The 23,532-nt window shown below is 42.5% G+C and overlaps 2 protein-coding genes across 5 annotated transcripts; one reads left to right on the top strand and one right to left on the bottom strand.

The window, feature by feature from the left end:
* Positions 1-3,697: 3,697 nt before the first annotated feature.
* Positions 3,698-12,301, bottom strand: LRRC57 (leucine rich repeat containing 57). Of its 2 annotated transcripts, none has more exons than XM_077322741.1 (6): positions 12,164-12,301; positions 8,960-9,144; positions 7,645-7,780; positions 6,857-7,125; positions 5,407-5,592; positions 3,698-4,696 (listed from the first exon to the last, which is right to left on the bottom strand). In XM_077322741.1, the coding sequence occupies exons 2-6, from the start codon at positions 9,041-9,043 to the stop codon at positions 4,655-4,657; spliced, it is 717 nt and encodes a 238-aa protein (XP_077178856.1). In that variant the 5' UTR covers positions 9,044-9,144; positions 12,164-12,301; the 3' UTR covers positions 3,698-4,654. The 2 variants fall into 2 exon arrangements, with proteins under 2 accessions (XP_077178856.1, XP_077178855.1); XM_077322740.1 differs by lacking the exon at positions 12,164-12,301 and adding an exon at positions 11,977-12,163.
* On the top strand, positions 12,222-23,322 carry HAUS2 (HAUS augmin like complex subunit 2). Of its 3 annotated transcripts, none has more exons than XM_077322742.1 (6): positions 12,222-12,543; positions 16,422-16,514; positions 17,451-17,526; positions 20,082-20,214; positions 21,319-21,427; positions 22,763-23,322. In XM_077322742.1, exons 1-6 carry the CDS (start codon positions 12,433-12,435, stop codon positions 22,919-22,921), a joined length of 681 nt encoding a protein of 226 aa, XP_077178857.1. In that variant the 5' UTR covers positions 12,222-12,432; the 3' UTR covers positions 22,922-23,322. The 3 variants fall into 3 exon arrangements, with proteins under 3 accessions (XP_077178857.1, XP_077178860.1, XP_077178859.1); XM_077322745.1 differs by having other exon boundaries at positions 12,224-12,543; positions 17,451-17,520; positions 20,106-20,214; XM_077322744.1 differs by having other exon boundaries at positions 12,245-12,543; positions 17,451-17,520.
* Positions 23,323-23,532: the final 210 nt, after the last annotated feature.

Genomic DNA, 23,532 nt, shown 5'->3' with positions numbered 1-23,532 from the left:
GCCATTTTGTCACTGCTTCCAAGCAGTTGGCTAATGCTTCTGTGGGAGATTCAGGGTGGTCATCCATCAGGAAGAAGAGCTGCATATTGATGAAATCCCAGCCTGAACCTGCATACCAGTTGAACAAGAGAGCGCATGAAAATATTAAATAGGATTGGAGAGAGAACCGCTCCTTGCGGGACTCCACATAAGAGTTGTTGGAGGTTTGATGATCTTCCGCATTACAACTACAATCCCGGCGGAAAGAGATCAGCCACTGAAGGGTTGTCCCTCATTCTGGCATCAGTGAGGCAGCGAGCTAGGAGTTCATGGTGGACCGTGTTGAATGCTGCTGAGATACCTAGAAGTACCAGCAGCACCAACCCACCTTGGTCCAGCTGACAATGAAGGTTGTCCATTAGGGTGACGTGCACTGTCTACCCCATCACCAGGCCAGAAACCTGACTGAGATGGGTCTAGGTCTAGATCCAAGCAGAAGGCAGTATTGCTGTTCTTCCACAGTGCTCCCATGCAAAAAGTTTCCTGAAGGCAAAGAAGTCTTCAATGGTAGCATGGAACACTGCAGTAATTGTGTTCATCTCCCTATTACTAAACCGCCCAGAGCTGCAAAGAATGGGTGGTATAAAAATCCAACTAAATAAATACTTCACAAGCTTTTGCTTTGTTCATAAGGCAGGCCTGTACTTAACCCATAGAGTTTAACTTAAATAGTTCTTGCATTTTAGTATGAAATCGTGTAATATTTGAGCATAGGGCTTTATATTTCACAGCTTGTAAATATAAGTACTCACTTAGCAAGTACAAATCTGTTGGTAGTCCCCATCCTGCGGGAAGCGTGACTGGCCTTGGCCAGGGCCTTCTCGGTCGTCCCTGACCTGGTGGACTGAGGTCCTGGAAGAGCTGAGGGCCCTGTCAGAACTTACTCAATTCTGCAGGGCCTGTAAAACGGAGCTCTTCCATCAGGCATTTGGTTGAGGCAAGAGCAAAGTAGATCTGTGGGCCCCTGCCCTCTTTAGCCAGACCATCAGGCTACCTCAGTAACATCCCCCCAAGGCACAGTGGGGATCATTGAGCAGATATGAGGGATGGGTTAGGAGTTAGTTGATTTCACTGCCACGAGGGTAAGTTGTTTTTTGCAGTGGTCATTATTTTTGTCTTTTTAGTGTTTAAGAAAAGACCAAATTAGCTATTTACATAATTGACCTTTGTAATCAACTGCTCTAGGCCTTCCTTAGTTTCTGACAGTAGTGTTATCAGCAAACCAAAGATTTTTTATGTTCCTTCCTCCAATCTTAATTCCAGTGTTTGATTCTTTGAGTTCAATCTTTCTCATAAGGATCTCAGCATACAAGTTAAACAGGAAGGGGGGAAATACTCCTTTCATCATTTTGAACCAGTCACCAAATGTTGTACGTACAATGGCTTCTTGCTTTGTATAGAGCAACTGCATTAGTTTGATCAAATGCACTGGCATCCCAAATTTTGCAGGGCTTCCCCGAGTTCGTTGTGATCCACACAATCAAAAGCTTTCTTGTAGTCAATAAAGCAGATGTAGACATCCTTCTAATATTCCCATGAGTTTTCCAAAATCCAGTGGAGGCTTGCTATGTGATCATGAGTGCCACATCCCTGTAGAAAGCCAGCTTGAACATCTGATAATTCTCTTTCAATGGTTGTTGCTATACATTGTTGTATGGTTTTGAGTGGGATCTTACTAGCATAAGAAATCAGGGCTACTGTACGGTAATTGGAATAGGGAGGGTAAAGGGTTTAATGGGAGATTTTATTGTGGGGTCTTGGTTAAATAACCCGCCATAAGCCAGCAGGCCTGGGAGTGGCAGGAAACAAATCAAATTAATAAAATAAATATGATCTTCACATGCACACTTGCCCAAGTCAACTGTAATAGTAATAGATAAGTGCGGAAAGCATCCATATATTAATGGGAGGCAATAGATTCAGATCTCACAAAAGGGCAAGAACACAGAGCCCAACTTCTGAAGGGGCAGCCCCCTTGGCTAAGTTGGTGCCACATTTGAAGCTGAGGGAGTGAGCTAAGAGAAAGATGTCTCCTTCTGGTTCCTCCCAGTAGAGTGGTCAGGCTTGCGGGGGGGGGGGGCAGGTTTCTAGGATGACCTAGAAGCCAGTTTTCATTTTAGCCAGCCCCTTCTGCATTTAATAAGCTGCAGCCAGAGTCACTGTCATGGCTGTTTTCACCAAGAACTGAGCTACAGTACAGTGGCAGTGAAGAATAGGTGATGACAGAGTTTGGTACTGGTGAAGTCAACAGTGGGGATATGTTTGGCAGTGTCATATCCCAACTGACAGGTTAGCACTAGCAGCAATTCCAGTGGCAATTCCAAGGCAGTGAACTGCTGTGTTGTTAGTTAGCCCTGCTCCTCTCAACTAAAAATTGCCCCTCCCCCAGTTTAAATCTTTCAAGGTAGCTGTAATTAGGCTTGTTCAGGGGAGGAGGAGCCCTTCCTAAGCCCTACTATGTTGGAGAACTAGCCAGTTCCCAGTCTGAGGAAAGTGCCTCTCAGGTACAGGCTCATAGAAGAAACTGATCTTCTGGACCCTTTTTGATTTTGCTGGAATTTGGAACAGAGACAGCTTTGTTCACCTTGGCTGATGACCTTTACCAAGAATTAGATGGGAAATCTGACCCCACTAATTCTACTGGCTTTCTTGGGGGCCTTCAGTACTACTGACTTGGGACTGGTGTAAGGTTGCCAACCTCTGGGTAATGGCTGGAAATCTCCTGGGATTCCAACTGATGTACAGGTGACGGAGATCAGTTCTCCTTGTAGAGACAGCTTCAAGAAGGTGGACAGCATGTTGTTGCTAATATGCAGATAATATCCAGCTCTTTCTTTCTGAGGATGATGTTGGTGTTCTGAACCAGTGCTTGCAGTCAGTAAGGTTGGATGAAGGTGAGCAAGCTGAAACTTAATCCTGACAAAGCAGAGATGCTCTTGGTTAGCAGAAAGGCAGACCAGGCACTCCTGTCTGGATGGGGTAATACTTCCTGCAAAAACAGGGTCAAACCTTGGGAGTGCTACTTAACAGCAGTCATTTTAGAAAATCAGGTGGCTGCAGTGGTCCAGATCACTATTCCACAGCTTCAGCTGGTACATGAACTGTATCTGTTTCTGGGAGTCAGTCAGATCTAATCACAATGAAAATAACAATCCAATGTGCCACAAAAGTGAAAACAACTGAACTCTGTGCTAGGGATTAGTAGGGAAGGAATTAAAACTAAAATAGTGAAATCATGCACTGAGTGGTGTTGAATTAGGGAGAGGTTTGATGCAAAATGTGATTCTCTGTGCATTTGGCAAGCTGGGCAGGAAAGCTCTGGAGAAAGCACGTGCATACTCGGTTACCAGTACACAGAAGTTGTTAGCCATAATGAGAAGGGGGAGCTTTATCAAAAGCTTAACTTTTCCAAACATCCTAACTCAATACCTCTTGTGAGTGGAAAGAGATGCAAAAATTGAAAGCTATTTTCTTACCTAGTGTAAATGTGTATTCTATATTGATTACTATGTAATAAAACCTTGTCAGATGATCAACCCCCCTCCCAAAAAAGACATCAGTGTAAACAGTTTGTAAATATGGCAACTTTCATTTCAGCACAATAGAATATGCTAGATATTTCTTCTATAGAACAGCAATGTTACTTTCACAGAACCCATTTTAATTATGCATATGTTTTATTATTCATAGTATAATTGAATAGCTTATGACATAGCTTTAATATTAAAGGTGCCAAAAAGCTTAAGACATTTGTGGATGCAAGTTGTTTAAAGTAAAAATATACAAGTTATTCAGGGTAGTTGCATATTTTTTGGTCCTCCTGCATGCTTTGCATAAGGCAGTAATAATAAAGATGATCAACCGGATTAAGCAGCCGAGTTTGTTCTACCACCATACAACAGTCAGTGCAAGGATGCCACCTCCTCTCCCCTCCCCTCCCCCAGTGCAGTCAGTGTGGACATCTAGGCCCAGTCACACATAGCATCCTATTAGCATGCCTAGAGGTGAATTGTAGTGCATTTCACCACCAAGTGGAAGACAAGCCGATCATAGGCTGCCGTTGTAAAGTGAAGCCAAAACAACTTGTTCAGTCTTGTAACATTTACACTAAAATTAACTTTGTGCTTCATAAAATACACAGTTAAAAAAAAATACAGAGCCAGCCTCTTCTACACTATAGACATTTACAGCAAAGAGATGACTTTGCATTATTAAGCAGTTACATAGCCTCAGTGCGCTCCTTGGCAAGTGTTCCCTAGACATATTAAAGTCACTCTCCTTATAATTATAATTTCGTTCCAACACAAGCTTGCTGACAATTGTAGCAAACTGGTTCAGCTCAAGTAATATACAAGATTTCTCTCTCAATCCACAAAGATCCCTGAAGGTGGAGAATTACATAAGGCAGACTTTTTTGTCTGCTCATAATGTAAATGTTTGGCTGCATCTTAGCTTCACTTTGCAGCATCAAATGCCTACGTACCAGACTGCTGCAAAGTCAACATGGCTGGTCTTTCCTTGGCATTAGTAAAAACCTTGATTATCCTTCAAATAGGCTAGCAGCGTCTATGATCCACATTTCATGAACTTTCCCTTCACAAGATGAGATGGTCCATCAGGCAAACTTTTTCTTTGTGGCTGTGAATCTCTCCATATACTAAAAAAAAAATCCAGATATAAAAAATTAACTTCTGGAATTCTACAGTAGTAACTGGCAACTTTGTAATGTGGAATAAGTTTATTATCCAGTACAATTTCTTATGCTAGAGGCATTCATTACAATGTAAGACAACATGCTGGAAAGTAATGGCTGGCTTGTTTTAAAGCCCATTCAACTACAAATACCTTTGAGATAAGATTGTTACTTACCCAAAATTAGATTTAAAAGGTTAAGCATCCACTACCCATTTTCCTGATATGCTTGTTTACCTCCAGCGGCTAGTAATAATCATTTCAGTTCATAGTTCAATTGCATGAAGAATCACTGTTTGCAACCTTTTTCCAGGGCTTACTACTATCACAGGTAATTCTTGACTATAAAAAGAAACCTGAGCTACATTAGTGCCTCCTCAGTTCAACAGAACAGCATAATATGCCAATGACATAGCTTGCTTTGAGTTTGAAACTATCTTTTTCTTGAAAGATCTAAATGAAGCAAACAGCCAAGAATGTAGTCTTAAAAGCCCGAAAACAGTTGTCTATTATTATATACATAAGCTTACAAGCTGGAAAGATATCCTGAAGTTTTTTTTTAGAATGAAATCCACAAAATCATTGGAAATCCAATCAGTTCAAATATATTTACGTATTCTATTCTGCTAGAAGCATAAAGGGAGATTTAAGGTAAAAAAAAGCATTCCTACAAACCTGATCATACCCATCCAACTCTCTGAGTTTCTTGATTTCAAAAAGATTGCCCTCTACTGCAAGCAGAGAGATCTGAGAATCACTGAGAATACTCTGAGGAAGCATGCTTAGTTCTAAACAGTTTTCTTCCAGACGCAGGACTTTGAGGCGAGGACAATGAGATATCTCTGATGAGATCTGTGAAATCTATCACAAATTTAAAAGAAACAAGAAAAAATGATTAAGTTTTATCAACACTGTATTCATGTCAGGCTTCCTCCCATTCCCACGTACCTTAAAGACATTACTGCAACAAAGTAGTCCATGATGTTTTCTATTAAATGGGCTGAAGTATATCAACTTCTGCTTACTACACATCATAGCCGAGTTCCAAATGTTGCAAGATTTTATTTTATTTTATTACCAATTCTAATAAAGAAAGGAATGTGTCTATAGGTTTGACTGAACATGTACTGATAGCTACATCAACGTTGGTGTGGATTTCTGATGTGTTTATAGAGTGATTATGTCTTCCATGTAAGACTATTTCTATATAAAATTCTGGTACTGCAACTGCCATTTTAGTTCACACAAAGTTCATATCCATCTCATAATGCTAAGCAACAATCTCTCTGGAGTTAGCTTTGGAGTCTTCTTATGCCAAGCAGCCATAAATTTAATATTATAATAGGAATAAAATACTAACGGAAAAGGATGCATGAACATCCATGTTCTCAACAAATGGGAACTTGTTTTACAAAGCAGAGAACAATTTACATGTTATCCACTAAAGCAAAAAAAAGCAATAAAACCTTATTGGTGTGTGTTTGCTGTATTAATGGTACAATCCCAAAAATGCTTCCTTGGGAGTAATACTCATTGAATAGAAGTTTAGGATTGCTTTTTTAAGTGTAATACCCATCCCTGTAGCATCTAAAACAGTGGAACGCAACCTTTCTTAGGCTGCGGACCGCTGCGCCGCGGTGCGGGGAGAGGGCGACCCGGGGCCCCGCGCATGCGCGGCAGCCCCGGCGCATGTGCGGACTTGCCGTGCGTGCGTGTTTGCGCCCCCGGACGCAAACGCACACGCTCGGCAAGTCTGCACGTGCGCGTTTGCGCCGCCGGCATGCCAGTGGCCGCGGCTCCCTCTCCCTGCCTCTCCAGGCCGCAAGGAAATCGGCCACCGAAGCGGCCAATTAGCTTGCGGCTTGGCAAGCTTCTCTTTCCGCCCCGTCCCAAAGCAAGAAGCTTGCCGGGCCGCAAACTGATCGGCTGCTTCGGCGGCCGATTTGCTCGCAGCCTGGCGAGCTTCTCGCTGTGGGGGGGGGCGGGAAGAGGGAGCCGCGGCCCAGCACCGAGGCCTTTGCGGACCGGCACCGGGCCGCGGACCGGGGGTTGGGGACCACTGATCTAAAATATGAAGAGACAACTCAATCTTAATAGTGTACATCTATAAAACCAGTTCTCAAACCTGATTCTGATTTAAATTCAGTTCAATGGCCTGCAGGTCTCCCACTGTGTCTGGTACACTCTGGATCTGATTTCGGGAGAGATCCACCACATCTAAGTGACGAAGGCTACAGAGCTGGGGAGGTAAAGTTCGAAGCTTATTTCCTGAAAGGCTCAGAGTCTTCAGTGCTGAGAGCTGTCCAAAGGCAGCAGGTAGCTGTGTCAGATGGTTGCTATTTAGATGCAAAGCCTCAAGTTTTTTCAGCTTACACAGCTCTTCAGGCAGGGCAGCTAGGAGTAAGTTAGATACAGAAATAAGTTGTCAGATGAAGGAACAATCAAGACTCTGTGGAATAATATACCCATCTTGAAAGGACTTGCAATGCAATCCTATGCAGTTCCTCAAATCAAAGCCCATATTTCAATGGGTTTAGACTGGATAATATTTTTTGCGTTGTTTTGAAATAGATGAAAATGTGTAATGGAAAAATACAATTTGTCTGCATGTTACATTTCCCCCTTGAAATTGTAGCTAGACATCTGCTGATTAATGGATATTATTCAAATTAATAAAATGCCTATTTCATAAGATCAGTAATTCTTAGATAAAACAAGATCAGTTACTCCAGCAAAATTCTATTGCAGCTCTGAAGCAGCCTATTCTTTCCACTGATTGTGAAATGTCATGAGTTTTTGTATCAATATATTCACTTATCTTACTTTACACTGGACAAGAAAATGATGAAATCAAACTTCTTGCAATTCATTTATATTTTATATATCTGATAAGATTCTCTGTAAAAGTCATACTTAGTTTGTTGTGGTTGAGAGCAAGGCTTTTTAGTACAGAAAATTTTCCCACGAATGCAGGCAAAGTCTCGATCTTATTGTTCGACAAGTCTATTGTTCTGAGATTGCTTGCCAACTTCTGCAAATCTTCAGGAAACTGAAAAATCAATTAAGATATTACATGAACATTCCAAGTAGATTACAATTAAATAAGTATATGCAAGTATATTAATAAAGATTTCAGAACCAATAACTTTCATAGATTTATTGACAAGGTTGTGAAAGGACCTTGCAAAATTAGCCTCCAGGGAGGGCGGTATTATTATTATTATTAATTATTATTAATGTGCAAGGAGCAAAAGCAATAAATGTTTTGCTCAACTAGCAGGTGCTTTGGGGAATAGTTAATCTGAGTCATGAGGAACAGAAAGTTAGTAAGGAATCACTTTCATGCAGTGATTTGAGTGCTAGCCTAGGGTATGGAAGACTCAAATTCAAATGCCTATTATCTTATGGAAGCTTGCTGGGTGACATTGGGCCAGTCACACATACACAGATTAACCTACTTTACAAGAACATTGTAAGGGTAAATTGAAGAGGATAATGATGTAAACCATTTTGGGTCCCTTCCACAATGGGGAAGAATAGAGTATAAAAGTAAATACATTATGCATTATCAGTCCATATAATTCCTTACCTGAAGATTACATGTCTACTACTGTTGGTGAAATCAAACACAGCAGCATATTAGTTTATATTTTTAAGGCTAAGAGTAAACTGCCTGATTTCAGAAGCAACTATTTCAGGCTGTAATCCTATGATCATTTACTCACAAAACATTTCAATACAGATTTACTTTCAAGCATGTATCAACAGTATCAGGTGTAGGTTGTTAATTGAAATTCCAATGTACTGATATTTCTGTACCTGTAATCCCTCAGTGCTGGAGCCAATTAAGTGCATTTCAAGGAGATTTCCTGCCCTCCCCTTCCAACACCTCTGAGACCACCATACTTCCAGTAATGCAAGGGGCACTGCTGGTGCGAGAGCAAAGTAGGGAAAATTTCACCCAGCTCTCCCTTCTCACTGCAAGCCCCAGGCCATTCATGCTTTTTGTAAACACATGTTTCAAGATTTCACCTTTTCAGAGTTCTAATAGGGGGGCTGATGGTGGAACAGAGAGGCAACATATATTTACGCCAGCAAACCTTTCTGCTGGCACTTTTTTTGATCCAATTCTCAGTCATGCTTCCTCAGCTAAGTAGTTGTTTGAGGCATAATACGCTACAAGATAAATAATTATTTTTAGCACCTGTAGTTCTCGAAACATGTTTACCTCTGAAAGGCCTTTTCCCGTTAGTTGGAATACCCCTGTCTTCTGGGCAGTCTCCAAATGGGCTTTTAAGGCACTGTTCCCCATCTTCCTGTTCTTGAGTCAGAAACTGACAAAATGGTCGTCGTGGAACAACTGCAGCTAAGGAACTTTCATTCACTCTGCATTAGGTCACAGGAATTCATTTTCTGATAAAAAGTTAAAAGTTTAGAAAGTATGTAAACAAATATTTTCAATGTGATATATTGGTCAGAGTGTCAGACTTCACAGGACACCAGAGTTCAAATCTTATTCTCTTCTTGGGCTCCTCCCTCTCACACATGGGCTAACCTACCTGTAGCAGTTGTTCTGAGGCTAGTAGGCAGAAAAATGTACTCCCACCATGAGCTTCTCATATGAACGGTTAGAAAAAGTGTAGTAAGCAAGGAATTATCTAATAGAATTTCCTGCCAATATACCTACCCAGCTAAGTGCTTTTATGTACTGTTCATTTTAGCATAGTGTCCATGAATGAGCATTATTTATGAGCTTTACCATATTAAGGATGCGTTTAAAAATGCATTTCTGCTAGTGAAAATTATGCAACATAAAAGCTAAAGTGCAAGGCAAACTGCTAATCTAAAACCAATTTGTATTTGAGCATGCTGAGGCTCTCAGCCTAAGAAGATTTCTGGTACAAAAAAGATCAGGTAGCTCGGTCACGTCAGTACAAGCTGCCCATCAACTCCATCCATTAAAACCCCTTTAAACTGTTTAAAGCTGTGGCTTCCATTTATTTTGGGGTCACCTATCCTAGGAGCTTTGTTATTGTTAGGTGCAAAGTCGTGTCCAACCCATCGCAACCCCATGGACAATGAGCCTCCAGGCCTTCCTGTCCTCTACCATTCCTCAAAGTCCATTAGCATGTTGCAAATTACAGAAAATTAATATGCATGACATCACTTTCCATTGCTTTCACCAATGTTGTGTTGACTTTGATACACTAAAACAGTGGTCCCCAACCCCTGGTCCGGAGACCAGTACCGGTCCGTAGACCAGTCAGTACTGGGCCTCAGCTCCTCCTCGTCCTCCTCCCTGGCTGCTGTCTCAGGGGCTGCCCTGCCACTCTGCTGCCGGCTCACCTTTGGTGCTCTCCAGCAGCCACAATGGCTGGTGCTCCCCTGCAGTGTGGCACTGCGCAGCTGCTGCTGGCAGCGCCCCCCAGCGGATGGCAGGAAGTCAGGGGCACCGGCAGGAAAGCAAGTGGAGCAGGGGCCCAGGCGGCAGCGGCGACGTCCCTCGGCAAAAGACTCCCCCCCCCCCGAGCCTCAGTAAAATTGTCAAGCGTTGACCGGTCCCCGGTGATAAAAAGGTTGGGGACCACTACACTAACATACCTTCTGCATTTCTGCATTTGAATCAGAGTTCAGCAATGAAAACCATAAAACTATCTGCCTCAACAGTTGTACATAAACATCACATTCACGGTGACTTCTTGGGGTCGTGTGAGTATTTGAGGGGTGAACCTATACAATTTCATAGGCAGAAACAAACTAAAAATGCAGACATGTATCTTATGGCCCCTCCTTTCTCTGTTTGGCATAAGATGTACAGCATTGCAAGTAACAAGAGAATTCAGCTGATGTCCAGCAATCATCCACATCAACTGAACTAAAAGAGCAGCTTCAAGTAGACATTTTTTCATTGATGTAACTTTGATCTTCATGTATAAGACAGTCCAGTTCATAAAAGTGAATTGAGGAATGGGCAGGTAAGTGAACACAACCACTGCCTTAAGAGAAGGAAATGATCCAAGCAGGGGTATTAGTTTAAGTTACATATCTGTTATCCGTATCTTTTCCTGTTTTCTGTAAACCGCCCTGAGCCCTCAGGGAGGGCGGTATATAAATATAAAGGTAAAGGTATCCTCTGTGCAAGCACCGAGTCATGTCTGACCCTTGGGGTGATGCTCTCTAGCGTTTTCATGGCAGACTCAATACGGGGTGGTTTGCCAGTGCCTTCCCCAGTCATTACCGTTTACCCCCCCCCCCAGCAAGCTGGGTACTCATTTTACCAACCTCGGAAGGATGGAAGGCTGAGTCAACCTTGAGCCGGCTGCTGGGATTGAACTCCCAACCTCATGGGCAAAGTTTTCAGATGGCTGCCTTACCACTCTGCACCACAAGAGGCTCATATATAAATATAATAATAAATACTCACCCCTCACCTTACCTTCATAGAACTACCTTCAAGGCAAACAAATAAATTCTGACTATGGAAAGGTCATGCCATCCATTCAACTTACCCTTCCTAGCTAAAGAAACTCATGTGATATTTGATTTCAGAACATTATTTCTCTCCCTCTAACATCTATCAGAGTCATACACCAAACCCAGTCACTTCTGAAGAGTAGCATCTGCAGTGCAATCCTAAACCCAATGAAGTTACCATGAGTTGGTATCTTCAAACTGGGCTCTACTTGCATTTGAAGCTGCTTCCTTTTCCCCTCAAACGGTGTTTACGAAGAGACGCGGGAGGGGGAGGAATCCTGACCCAAAGAGGACAAGATGAAAGGCTGCGTTTTCCTGAAAGGTGGTGAACCCCATCGAGTAGTTTACCTACAACACCCGAAAGGATCCCCCCCCGTGCCTTTTGCTAACGCAGGAGGAAAAGCTGCGCCATGTGGCAGGACCAGACGAAAGATGCTGTTTAAATAGCGGTAACTAAAGGAAAGCCCAAACCTGTCCCCGTTCAAGTCGCGCTACAGCCTCCAACGGAGCTTCCTCCGGAATCCAGATGCGAAGTATCGGGCGGAACAGACACGGGACTACGCAACGCACACTTATCTGCGAATAAGCCCCTTTGGGCTGAAAAAAGTAACCAACTGCAACTCCTTCCCAAGTTAACAGAGACGCCCAAAGCACAGTCGCCCGCGGGCTTTTCTGGACAGAATAGGGCGCAAAGGGCAACCATATCTAGCAATGGAAGAAGCAGAGCCCTGAAGCTTACTCAGAAGTAAGCCAGCACTGGCCCCCATTTACCTGCAACCACAGCCGCCACCTTGCATCCTAGCAACACGCAACACTCGGGGCGAGAAGCGGCAGCTGTATTCTTTCGACTCTGAAACGCGTGACCTGGATACAGTCAGGATCAGCTGACACGATTAATTATAGCGAGCCCTGCCCCCGAATAAGAGCTTAAAGGGAGGGAGTCTGTTAGGCAGTTTACCGGATAGGCTTCCGCCACCGTCAGCGCTGCGGGCGGATAGAGCCTGACTTCATTTCCCGGGGCCGCCATTTGGAACAAAGCGGCTGAATCGTCTGCCACACCCAGCATGGCTGCCTCGAGCGAAGCCCGCCTTTCTTTTTCGACACAGCCCCTAATATGGCTATAGCGCTTCGCCACACTCGTGATGGCGCTGCGAGCAGCCCGGAAAGAAGGGGCGGGGCTTCTTGCTTAGCCGTGCGCAAGACTGGTCAGGTCGGCGCCACATTCAGATGCGGAAAAGTATTCCTGTCATGGCTTCGTCCAATCCTTGGGATCCCGTGCAGCCCACGGTGGCTGGATTGATGCTGTCTCAGTGCCTGTCTTCGGGGCTTGTGTCGCAGGTGAGACAGCTCGTCCGCTTATCCCTTCTACTCCAGCTTGTAGGGCCGGGTTGCCCTGTCTCAAGTTCGCTGTGGTTGCTACGTCCTTGTGGTCAGTGTACTGGCACAATATATTATTGTAGTCCCAAAATGGGAAAATGGAAAAGCTTAAACCAGTAATACGAATTTTGATGATCGTTTATACAATGCTTTTATCTCTGTCCCAAGCGATTATTGTATGAAATTAAGTCTTATTGGCTTTACTTAATGTTTTGAGTTGGACTCCTTAAATTATTTTAATTTTCACCTTATTATTTGCCTTATGCTGTTCACTGCTTGTAATCTTTAGTGTTGTAGGAACTTTTTAAAACCAGTAGAATTCCTATGCTTGTTTACCATGAAGTAAGTCCTGTTGAATTCAGTAGAGCTTTCTTCCACCTAAATATCTATAGAGAAATCTGAAGCTGATTCCAGATGAGATGGAGGTGCTGCTGGTTGGTGTCTCTGTTGTTTTAAATAGGTATTTTCCCATCATCATTGAAGTGCAAGTTTCATTGCAAGAGGTGCTTATTAAATTTGCACATGATGCTAAACTGGGAAAGGTAGCAAATGCAGCAGGAAGACAGAATACAGGATGATCTTGACAGGCTGGAAAACTGAGCTAAAATTAATTTCAATAGTGAAAAATGTAAAGTTCTGCATTGAGGTAGGAAAAATCAAATACATCATTATAGGAGGGGGGAGACCTGTCTTGGTGACAGTATATGTTGAAAGGATCTAGGGGTCTTAGTACACATAAACTGAATATGGGTCAGCCGTGTGATTCATTGGCTAAAAAAGCAACAGGGATTTGGGGCTGTATCAAAAGAAGTATAGTGTCCATATTGCGCAAGATGATGGTAATACTTTACTCTGCTCTGGTTAGACTTCACTTAGAGTACTGTGTTCAGTTTTGGGCACCACAATTGAAAAAGGATGTAGACAAACTGGAGTGTGTCCTGAGGAGGACTATGAAGATGGTGAGTGGTTTGGAGACCAAGTCGTATGAAGAAAGGTTGAGGGAGCCTGGTCTGTTTAGCCTGGAGAGAAGACGACTTAAGATATTATGTGATAGCCATCTTCAAGTACTTGAAGGGCTGTCACATAGGATGGAGAGGAGTTGTTTTCTGTTGCCCCAGAGGGTCAGTGCAGAACCAGTGTGATGAAACTAATTCAAAAGAAGTTCCTGAAAGTTAGAGCAGTTCCTCAGTGGAATAGGTTTCCTCAGGTGGTGGTGGGTTCTTCTTGTTTAGAAGTTTTTAAGCGGAGGCTGGATAGCCATATGACAGAAATGTGGATTCTGCGAACGTAGGCATATTGTAAATTGGTAAGCAGAAAAGATTGTTTCAGTGCTTTGCTCTTGTGGCCCTTTCTTGCATGCCCTGGGTAATGCTGATCACCAGTTTGGGCTTGGGAAGCTAATTTCCACCAGAATGGCCAGAGATTCTGTTTTCTGGCTTGTGGGGCATCATCCGGGCATGTAATTGAGTGTGCAGGTAATTGTAAATTTCCTGCTTTCTACTGGGGGTTGGACTAGATGACCCTGAAGGTACCTTACATCTCTATGATTCTTAAGAATCTTGAAAGTCTGAGAATATTGTTGAATCTCTGTCTTCTGCTGGAGAAAGTGGCTAGGCAAAAATGACTTTCCCCCAACTTTAGTTCATTAAGAAGCTTGTTCCCTATTTGCAGATGTTATATCTTGCTTGCTTCCATGCTTCCATAACCTCTAGGCTGATTGCTATAATGTGTTCCACATGAGGCCATCCTTGAAACCTCAGCTGGCACAATGTATGGCCAGTTGTTATCAAGAACTTTATCTGTTCACTGGCTACTACTGGAATGTTATCATTTCACAGGGTGTCTGTTTGAGGTCTGATTCAGGATTCTGGTGCTTACCTTTAAAGCCCTTAACTCTTCCCAACAAAGCCTGTTTTCTTGGCCACTAAGGCACATTGTGCAGTAGCCTCTGTTCAGGCTTTCTCAGTTGCTATCCCGTGCTTATGAAATGGCCTCTCAAAAGGTGAAAGGGAAACTTTTATCCTTAAGAAAAGAAGAGAAATTATGTTGGATCAAGACAAAGGCCAATCCAGTCCAACATTCTGGGCCATTCTGCAGCTGGAAAATATAGTGAAAGGCCTTTTGTTGATGCCATATTTTTGGTGTTTTACACGTCGTTGTCAGCATCCAGCATCCCAGCAGCAAACTGGCAGCTACCTCCTCCATTTTAAAGCATCCAGCATCCCAGCCATGTAGCACAAGTGAGAGGAGAGCAACCAGCAAACACACGCTAAGGAAAGGTATAGAGGTGAAGTAGTGCTATTTCCATCTCCTGCGCCCACTGTTGCACCCGCCTTCCTTCTCCCGGGGATAGGGCTTTTTTTTTTTTAAGCAAGCTGCCTGGAGCAATGAATACATGTTAAATTGTCCAGGCAGAGCAAAAAAAAATTCTCCATCAGCTAACACACAAAGCATGCTGCTCTAACCCCCTGCCCCAAAAAATCAGGAACAAGATTACTTTTTTAAAGTTTCAAGGCTCATAATTCCAAAAGGGGTGGCAGTACAATAAGCACTATGCATCTATGATTAGATGCGTAGACATAGCCATGGTGAAGTTTTACTTTAAAAAAAATTGCATCGTGGTCCCTTTAAAACAGGGAGAAAGGTGATTGGCTGCCTGGCTTGATTGACAGGTGGAGGAGAGTCCCGTGTATAGCATGTTCCTCTCCTCCGCCATTTCAAGCAGGTGTGCGGAGTGCCAAGAAGCTCAAGAAGGCAGCAGAGGAGAGTGAGAGAGCCAGGAGGTGAGGAATGGATGGAGGCATGGTTTTTTATAACTTTACGCCATTGTGTTTGCCTAACGCTATTTTTTGTCACACCTCCTGATGACAACTGGGTTTTGGTCACTGTGTAACATTTCTATATTGCCTTTCTACCAAGTCATTACCATGTTTCAAATTTAAGGAGCTCTTAAGTTATACATAAAGTAATTCAATAAAAATGAATAAAAATTCCTAACACAACTAGGGAGGAGGTCAAATTACAGTTAACCAGGGATACGCCAAATCAAATAACAAAGTCATAACTCACTGGTGGAAGACAGCAGTAGAGGGAGACAGACTACTCCCTGGGGAGGGAGTATCAAAGTTTTGATGTTATTACTTAAAAGGCCATTTCTCAGGTTGCCATCTATCTAGCATCAAATGGTGGAGGCACCCAAAGCAGGACCTCTAAAGACTGGAGAGGATGGTTAGGCTCATTATGTGAATATCCAGTCCTTTTTGGTATGTTGAACATAAGCCATGTAGGGCTTTAAAGATGAATTCTGGCTCCTTAAATTGGGCCTGGATGCAAATTGGGAAGTAGTCTGGTTGAAACAAGACTGGAATGAAATGATTCCAACAACTCGTTCCATTCAATATTCTTGCTGCAGCATTCTGTACCAGCCATAATGTCTGGACAGTTTTACAGAGCAGCTCCAGATAGAGCACATCACAGTAATCTACTCTAAATGTTACCAGTGACTACAGCAGCAAACTCTTTCCTGCCCAGGAAGAGCTACAGCTGGCTCATCAACTGAAGCTGATGAAAGGCATGACCAGTCACTGCTGCCTCCATTTGCTTGTTTTCTTCTTCCCTTTCTGCACCTTTATCCTTTTTATTGTCTGTTTCATGTTGTAGATGTTACTTTCAGTTGTAAACCACCTTGAATGCTTGGGTAGAAAGACAGTAAATATATCAAATTCTTAGGTGTAACTCTTCTGAGTTGATTGGGGATTGTTTCCAGTTAAACAGAGATTTAATCTGTGCTGCCTGTGAATTATTACATTTGTTTATAGTGTTTGTTATTTTCATAACAGGATATTCTGGATATATGTGGTAAACCAGGTCCCTGCTTTGTTCATCTTTCTGAGGCAGAACAAATTGTAGACCTCCATGCTGAAATCAACCAGGTAAAATAATCTTTGGATATTATGGCTGAATTACTTCTGGTGATGAAGACAAAAACCTGTGGTACTAGAAAGCCTTTCTATCAAAGACTTCTCAGATCATTTCACCCCATCATCTCAGGCATGAATATCCTACAGTTAGATACGTCTTTTGTGGTTTCACGTTATAGATTTTAACAATTGATTTAGCTCAAAATTATTTGAAAAGATTCTACCTAGTACAGAAATAGCATTAAACCATCCTAGATTGCAAAAACAAAGGCTCACTTCCATAGAATCATAGAATCATAGAATTGGAAGGGACAATTGGAATTGGGTCATCTAATCCAACCCCCTGCACTATGCAGGACACTCTAGCTCATCCACTGTAACCTGCCACCCCTGTAACCTGCCACCTGCTTTCCAGCCTCTGTTTAAAAATTTCCAAAGATGGAGAATCTACCACCTCCCAAGGAAGCCTGTTCCACTGAAAAACTGCTCTGTCAGGAACTTCTTCTGGATGTTTAGACGGACTTTATTTTGAATTAATTTCATCCCATTGGATCTGGTCTGTCCCTTCCTGCCTCTTTAATCCAACTCTATGATTCGAATGTTTGAATTTATCCTAATGCTTAGGAATTACTGACTTCATAAAAATATCTGAAGAAATGCCTCACCTATTCAAGTGGAGATACCAAATGTTGATAAACAGAAGCGGACTATTAGATTATGCTTCAGCTCTTATGAGCACTGGAATTTACTTCCAGAAGATCTGATGCCTTGTTAAGGGTAGATGGAGTTTTAGTGAGCAGATGCCTAAACTTATCCAAATGAAGGGGCTCTTAACAGTGAATTATGTACGTTTTAAATGCTTGAAGATAGTAGGATATATATTAATCCAATGGCAAGTGACTGAGCATATTGCATGGAAACAAAATGTGTCTTTTTCATTGTTTTTAGAATAATCTGGATACTGAAGTCTTGCAGATACAAAAAGAAACAGCAGACATTGCTCATCCATTTTACTTGAGTAAGTGTATCCTGGTTGAAGGCAATTGTTTGATCTTCTAGGACAGTGCTTCTCAACTTACCCGATGGCACCGACCCCCTTTGGGTCACCGAGACCAGCTGCAGTGCGGCGGCCTCAGCAACCCAAAGGGAATCGTAGGATTGTGCACTTCAGCACTCTGTCGATCACAGAAGCCCGAGACAGCCAGAGGAGGGGTGCTGGTGCTGGCAGTGCACCAGCTGGTGCCCACATGCAGGCACAGAGTCGTGATTGCATGTGGGCGCCGGCTTCTGTGATCTCCGAAGTGGCTGTGCGCATCCCTTGTACCATTAGGAAGGCGGTGGTGGCGTGGCAGCGGCAATCCCTGGGGGAAAGGGTTGATTGACCCCCAGATTGAGAACCACTGTTCTAGGAACCTTCAGTGCTGCAGTTATTTTGAGTTCCACCTTTATTGAATTTCCAATTTTCTGTCATTGCAAGTATGACTAATGGCATGTTTGGTTAAGTAATGTATCTGGAACGATCTTTGCCACTGGTGACCAAATATTTGATTTGCAAAAAAATCTAGAAGAAGAATTGGGTTTTATACCCTGCTTTTTACTGCCCGAAGGAATTTCAAAGCAGCTTACAATTGCCTTCCCTTCGCCACAACAGGCACCCTGTGAGGTTGTTGAGGCTGAGAAAGCTCTGAGAGAAACTGCTCTATGGGAACATATCCTAACAGGATTGTGACTTGCCCAAGGTCACCCTGCTGGGTGCATGTGGAGGAACAAGGAATTAAACGTGGCTTGCCAGATTAGATGCTGCAGCTTTTAACTACTACACCAAGCTGGCTCTAGGGGCCAAAGTGCAAAAGCCTGGACAAGTTCTCACAAAGAGGGAGAAATGGTAGCCATTTCTGACAGAAACAACCCCCAAAATCGAGGCATCCAATAGTCAAGCTTAAGGTGTCCTTTATACGTATACACACACATAAACAATAAGGCTCTGTGTTTAATTTCTAAGACATTAATTCACCATTTATAACCCTTATAGCTCTTCTACACATGTTTGCTTTCAACATAAATTCAACATATATTATATACTGCCCTGAGCCCTCAGGGAAGACGATATATAAATATAATAATAAATAATAAAATAAAATATTTTTCAGCTGTAGTGATTTTCAAAATTCCTACAATCAGGAATACATCTAGAGTGTACTAAATACCTCTGGAGCATAGTACTCTAGTAATGCTGAATTAATGGGCTTTTTAGCAGTGTGTCATTGCTTAGTTTGTCAAAGGACCCTATTATGTTTTACTCAATAAAGCCTCCATTCTCCTGCAGTGGGGAAAGTCACCCAAACTGGTTAGGTCAAGCCTCCTCTCACTCCCGGCAGAGTTATGCAAATTTTGTCTGACTCTTCTGGGACACAGTGAAGCTGCCCTCCAGCCTTTCTCAACTTTTCTACTGTTGAGAAACCCCAGGAATATTCTTCAGGAACATTCTTCCCCAGAAATAGCACCATCGTAAAGAAAATGGTTGGGAAGCATAGCTGTGTATATACCTACCTGAGGCCCCTCCCCTTCCGACCCCTTCCAGGCTCATCAATGGCCATTTTGGGAGGGTTGGGTGGGTCATATCACCCCACATATATTATCAAACGCCACATAATAACTTCCCTAAGTGGTTCAATAATTGAAACTTAATTTGGAATAAATTTTGCATACTATGGAGGCTCAAAAAAGACTTCAGAATATGTCAGTTGAAAAGTGGTCATTATAAATTTGCCTTAATGTGATCTAAATCAGGTTTTAACTCAACAGATGAGATATATCTCCCCAAAAGAAAGTTCTAGCTGCCTAAATGTATGTTTTTTCCCATGTTCAACCCAGTAATTATTAAATATCTGGATTCAAAATATCTGGAGGCTCATTTTTCAAAAGATGTGGGTTCAAAGGCAAAAAAGCCATCCTCATTGTCAATTTGATATATTTTATGCAATAAAGCCACAGTTTTAAGACTCCATTTATTAAATAAACTCCAACACAATAAAACCGTTTGAAACAATACCTCCCTAATTCTGCATGCTTTATATATCACCTCCTTCCCCAGCAATTAGTTCTTGTAAAGCGGAATACCTGATCAGCACAGACCCCTTGTCAGTTTCCATGGAACCTCAATATCTCATAGGAAACACTAGTGTTCTTTTAGGTGTTGCTTTTATTTTCTTCAGAGCCTCCTTGCATAAGTGTCTTGCCACAATTTTCAGAAATCTACTCTGACTTGTATTTTGTAACATAAATTGCTTCAGTAATTTATAAATGTGTGACTTTGAAAAGCAAGGTAATTGTTTAGATCCACTGGAGTTTTTCCACAGATGGACAGAATTCCTCCCATAGGCTATAATTTTCTTTCTTCTTCCTGAAGGCAATTTGGTCTGTTATACATCGGAGTAGAAAAGTCATTCTCTGCAGGTGAAAACTCCACCAGTAGAAAAACTCCAGAGCATCTAAGCCAATGTATTTTACAAAGCACACACAGTGAAGCAGAAGCAGATTTAATTTTTACAGATTTATTGTATTCTTAACTTTGTATAGCTCAGAAATGTCAAATTCTTCAAGGCATGAATAGGCACCTAGAAGCAGTGTTGAAGGAAAAAAGAACTCTAAGGCAGAGGCTCGTGAAACCACTGTGTCAGGACAGTCTGCCCATTGAAGCTGTCTTTCACAGGTAAGACATTAATGAGCAGCTCAACCTATATTTAACTTGTTATTCCACAAAGGATATACAATGATGACAAAAACCAGTACAAAAATATTGCCAGTTTGTTTTTAAAATCTATAACCCACTTTTTCCCCGTATCACATTGTTCTTCCCTCTTCTAAGCTGTCCTCACAACAACTTTGCAAAGTAGATTCTGCTGGGAACTTGTGATAGGTGCAATGTCCTCTGCAAGCTTCTATGTCAGAGCAGAGATTTGAACTGGATTGTCTCAGGCCTTAGTCCAGCATTCTAACACTATGCTACACTGGCTGTCTTCATCAGGCTTAGACTCCAAATGCAGGTATAAACTGCTGAAAGGAGAAGCCCACAGCCAGTTTTAGCCATCAAATGCATTCTTTAAATCAGGGGTAGTCAACCTATGGTCCTCCAGATGTTCATGGACTACAATTCCCATGAGCCCCTGCCAGCATCTTCTGGCAGAGGTTCATGGGAATTGTAGTCCATGAACATCCAGAGGACCACAGGTTGACTACCCCTGCTTTAAATGATTAATTTCAGAAAGTGAGGGATATTGCTAAACTTCCTCTTGGTTATTCACACTACACCTTCATAGCAATGAGAAAGTCCTCGAACTGCTTCTGCTTGAAGTTTAGTGTCTATTCTGAACAGAATTTTCCTCCAGTATATATGTCATAAGATAGTTCCATGTTAGTTTTAGTAGTAGTGTGACATTTACATTACACACATTCAAATATATGCAATTGTAGAACTTAAGGAATATGGAACGCTTATGGGTAGAATTACATGGTTACATTACTGATCCTTACAGCTGTTTGTTGCATTTATGCTTTTGGCATGCACTCAATTAGTCTCTTATTTATTACAGTCATAGTTCAGTAGTATAAAACATACATTATCATACAATTGGTAAATTTGTGCTTGACTCAAGCATACTTCTTACTTGGGAGGGAAATGGTTTTTCTGTAACTGAATTTACAAGTTTTTATAAGAATAGAAGTATTAATAGCCTACCAGATGTGATTTCTTAATTAGATTTTAAATTATATCATTTAAGTTTTATACATCTTGCATTTGCTTCTCTGGCTCCAGGTATGCTGTAGAGTTGTTAGTACTGGCAGTGTCTTTCATTGAGAAACTGGAAGCTCATCTAAGAACAGTAAAGAGCATTCCTCAGATACCTCTGACTATAAAGAACATGGTGAGTAACCAATCAGCCAATTTTAGTGATAATTTTCTTCTCAACAATCTGCAGCTGGCCCACCCCCCTTCCAGGCCCAGTGGGTGGGGTCAAGAAGCGGCTGCTGCTTCCACCCTTCAAGGCCACCTACTGGGCCCCGCAGTTTAAAGCAGTGTGCGTAGCCAGTTTCTTCTGGGCCCCATGGAGGAGCGGTGCCAGCTGGGTACAGCCCTTGGCACGGGGGCTGCCTCAGTCCTCCCGCTGGGACCGGGCGCCTCTTTGGTGTAGTGGTTAAGAGTGCAGACTTCTAATCTAGCATGCCAGGTTCGATTCTGCACTCCCCCGCATGCAGCCACCTGGGTGACCTTGGGCTTGCTACACAGTGATAAAACAGTTCTGACCGAGCAGTGATATCAGGGCTCTCTCAGCCTCACTTACCTCACAGGGTGTCTGATTTGGGGAGAGGAAAGGGAAGGCGACTGTAAGCCGCTTTGAGCCTCCTTCAGATAAAGAAAAGCGGCATATAAGAACCAACTCTTCTTCTTTTTCCTCTTCTTCTTCGAGGGTGGGCGGGTGGTGGCTTGGGACTGAGGGGGAAAGTCACCCCAGCCTCACGGTGGGGGGGCAACTGCGGGGCTCTGGCACCCTTCCCTGGCTTAGTGCCAGATGGTCTGCTTGGCAGAGCACCAGGCGTGGGGTTGGAGAGGAGGTGCCCAGGGGCGATCGGCGCTGACCTCTGATGCCAATTCAAGCCTGCCTGGCCCAGGCCGGCATGTTTTGAACAGGTGCGTGCTGGGCAGCTGGAGCAGGGGAGTGCACAACAATTGGGAAGCAGCGTGGAGGTGGCCAGTGCCCTGGCTCCCCCACCTCCACCTGCCGGCCGCCGCCGCTGCCTGCCACCACTGCAGTAGCCACCAACCTGGGGACCATGTGGATAGGGCCAGGCGCCCCAAATGGGGTTGGGACCCCAAGGTTGAGAACCACTGGTCTATGCTCATCCTTCTCATACTAAAACAGTGTGAAGGGCTGCCATGCTGGAGTATGACAAATATTGATGCAGTTGCATGTTCTTCACTTTGTTGTTTACTGGAACAGGGTTTTTCTTGTCATTTAAAGGAATTTAGTAGTTAGTGCATTAGACTAGGATCTGAGAAGCTACATTCTACTGTGAAGATTGTTGAATGATTGTGGGCCAGAGTTTCCCTTGTTCTCAGCCTCATAGGTTTGTTGCAAAGTTAAGATAGAGAAGCAAGGAATATGTACATCTTGAGCTCCTGCTTGAGTGGGAGATAAACATGCTTGTTACATAAAATCTTTTCCTATTTGGAATCTTATTGCCTTTGCTTTATATTCCAGGACAGTGCACTGGCAAAGATGGATTTGTTGGTGACAGAGACCGAAGAACTGGCAGAACTAATACTGGAGTGGAGAGAAAAACAAAATGGAATCTTCTGCGATAACTCTCAGTTGATTGTAGAATCAGATTCTTGTTTCAAAAGTGTAACTCCCTACTAACATAGTATTTATTTCTCCTCTTTTTTCCCGTTTCCCCAAAACAAAATGCAAGAGAACAGAGTGGCTGTTTAACAGTTTTATATTATTTTATTACAATATAGGCATATTTTGTTCTTGGTCCTAAATATGCAGTTATTTGTTTTGTCTTTAGACATTAATGTTTGTGTATGCAGCTAATTCTACATAGAAATGGCCTGCTGAGATGTTCAATGACTTTTTCAGGCCAATAGCCATTAGAATTCCCTGAGGAATGTTTTCCAGTGACATTGTTTAGCATCAACAATGTACCTATGTCCAATATTTATAGTAAGTAATTAAAAATCTTAACGCTACCTGTTTTTACAAGTCAGGCAATTTTTTATGGTATACTGAAATTCAATAAAGGTATCTGGCTATAGAAATCTTTTACTTTTTTTTTTTTAAAGCTTTATTTCTATCCAAGCACCATGAACGGCATACCTATCCTTTTTTGTACAGTAAATAGGTTTTTTTTTTTAAGTCTCTGTGATTGTCCTTCAGTGCTCTTTAAATAGGTTTTTGGATGCCTAGTAAATCTAGGAAAGAATACATGAAAGAAATCTTCTGCTTTGTAATCCTGTTTTCCTTTTGAA

The sequence above is a fragment of the Paroedura picta genome, chromosome 2 (assembly GCF_049243985.1).
Source record: "Paroedura picta isolate Pp20150507F chromosome 2, Ppicta_v3.0, whole genome shotgun sequence".
Lineage (NCBI taxonomy): Eukaryota > Metazoa > Chordata > Lepidosauria > Squamata > Gekkonidae > Paroedura > Paroedura picta.
Note: the sequence above shows the minus strand (reverse complement) of the source record. Positions and strands in the feature narration are given on the sequence as shown.

Coding starts and splice junctions, on each gene's coding strand:
- LRRC57 (XM_077322741.1), bottom strand. CDS start 9,043: ATGGGGAACAGTGCCTTAAAAGCCCATTTGGAGACTGCCCAGAAGACA. Junction 7,781..8,959: donor CGGGAAAAGGCCTTTCAGAG/GTAAACATGTTT, acceptor TTGATTTTTCAG/TTTCCTGAAGATTTGCAGAA. Junction 7,126..7,644: donor TCTCAACCACAACAAACTAA/GTATGACTTTTA, acceptor ACTTACTCCTAG/CTGCCCTGCCTGAAGAGCTG.
- HAUS2 (XM_077322742.1), top strand. CDS start 12,433: ATGCGGAAAAGTATTCCTGTCATGGCTTCGTCCAATCCTTGGGATCCC. Junction 20,215..21,318: donor ATTGAAGCTGTCTTTCACAG/GTAAGACATTAA, acceptor CTCTGGCTCCAG/GTATGCTGTAGAGTTGTTAG. Junction 21,428..22,762: donor CTCTGACTATAAAGAACATG/GTGAGTAACCAA, acceptor TTTATATTCCAG/GACAGTGCACTGGCAAAGAT.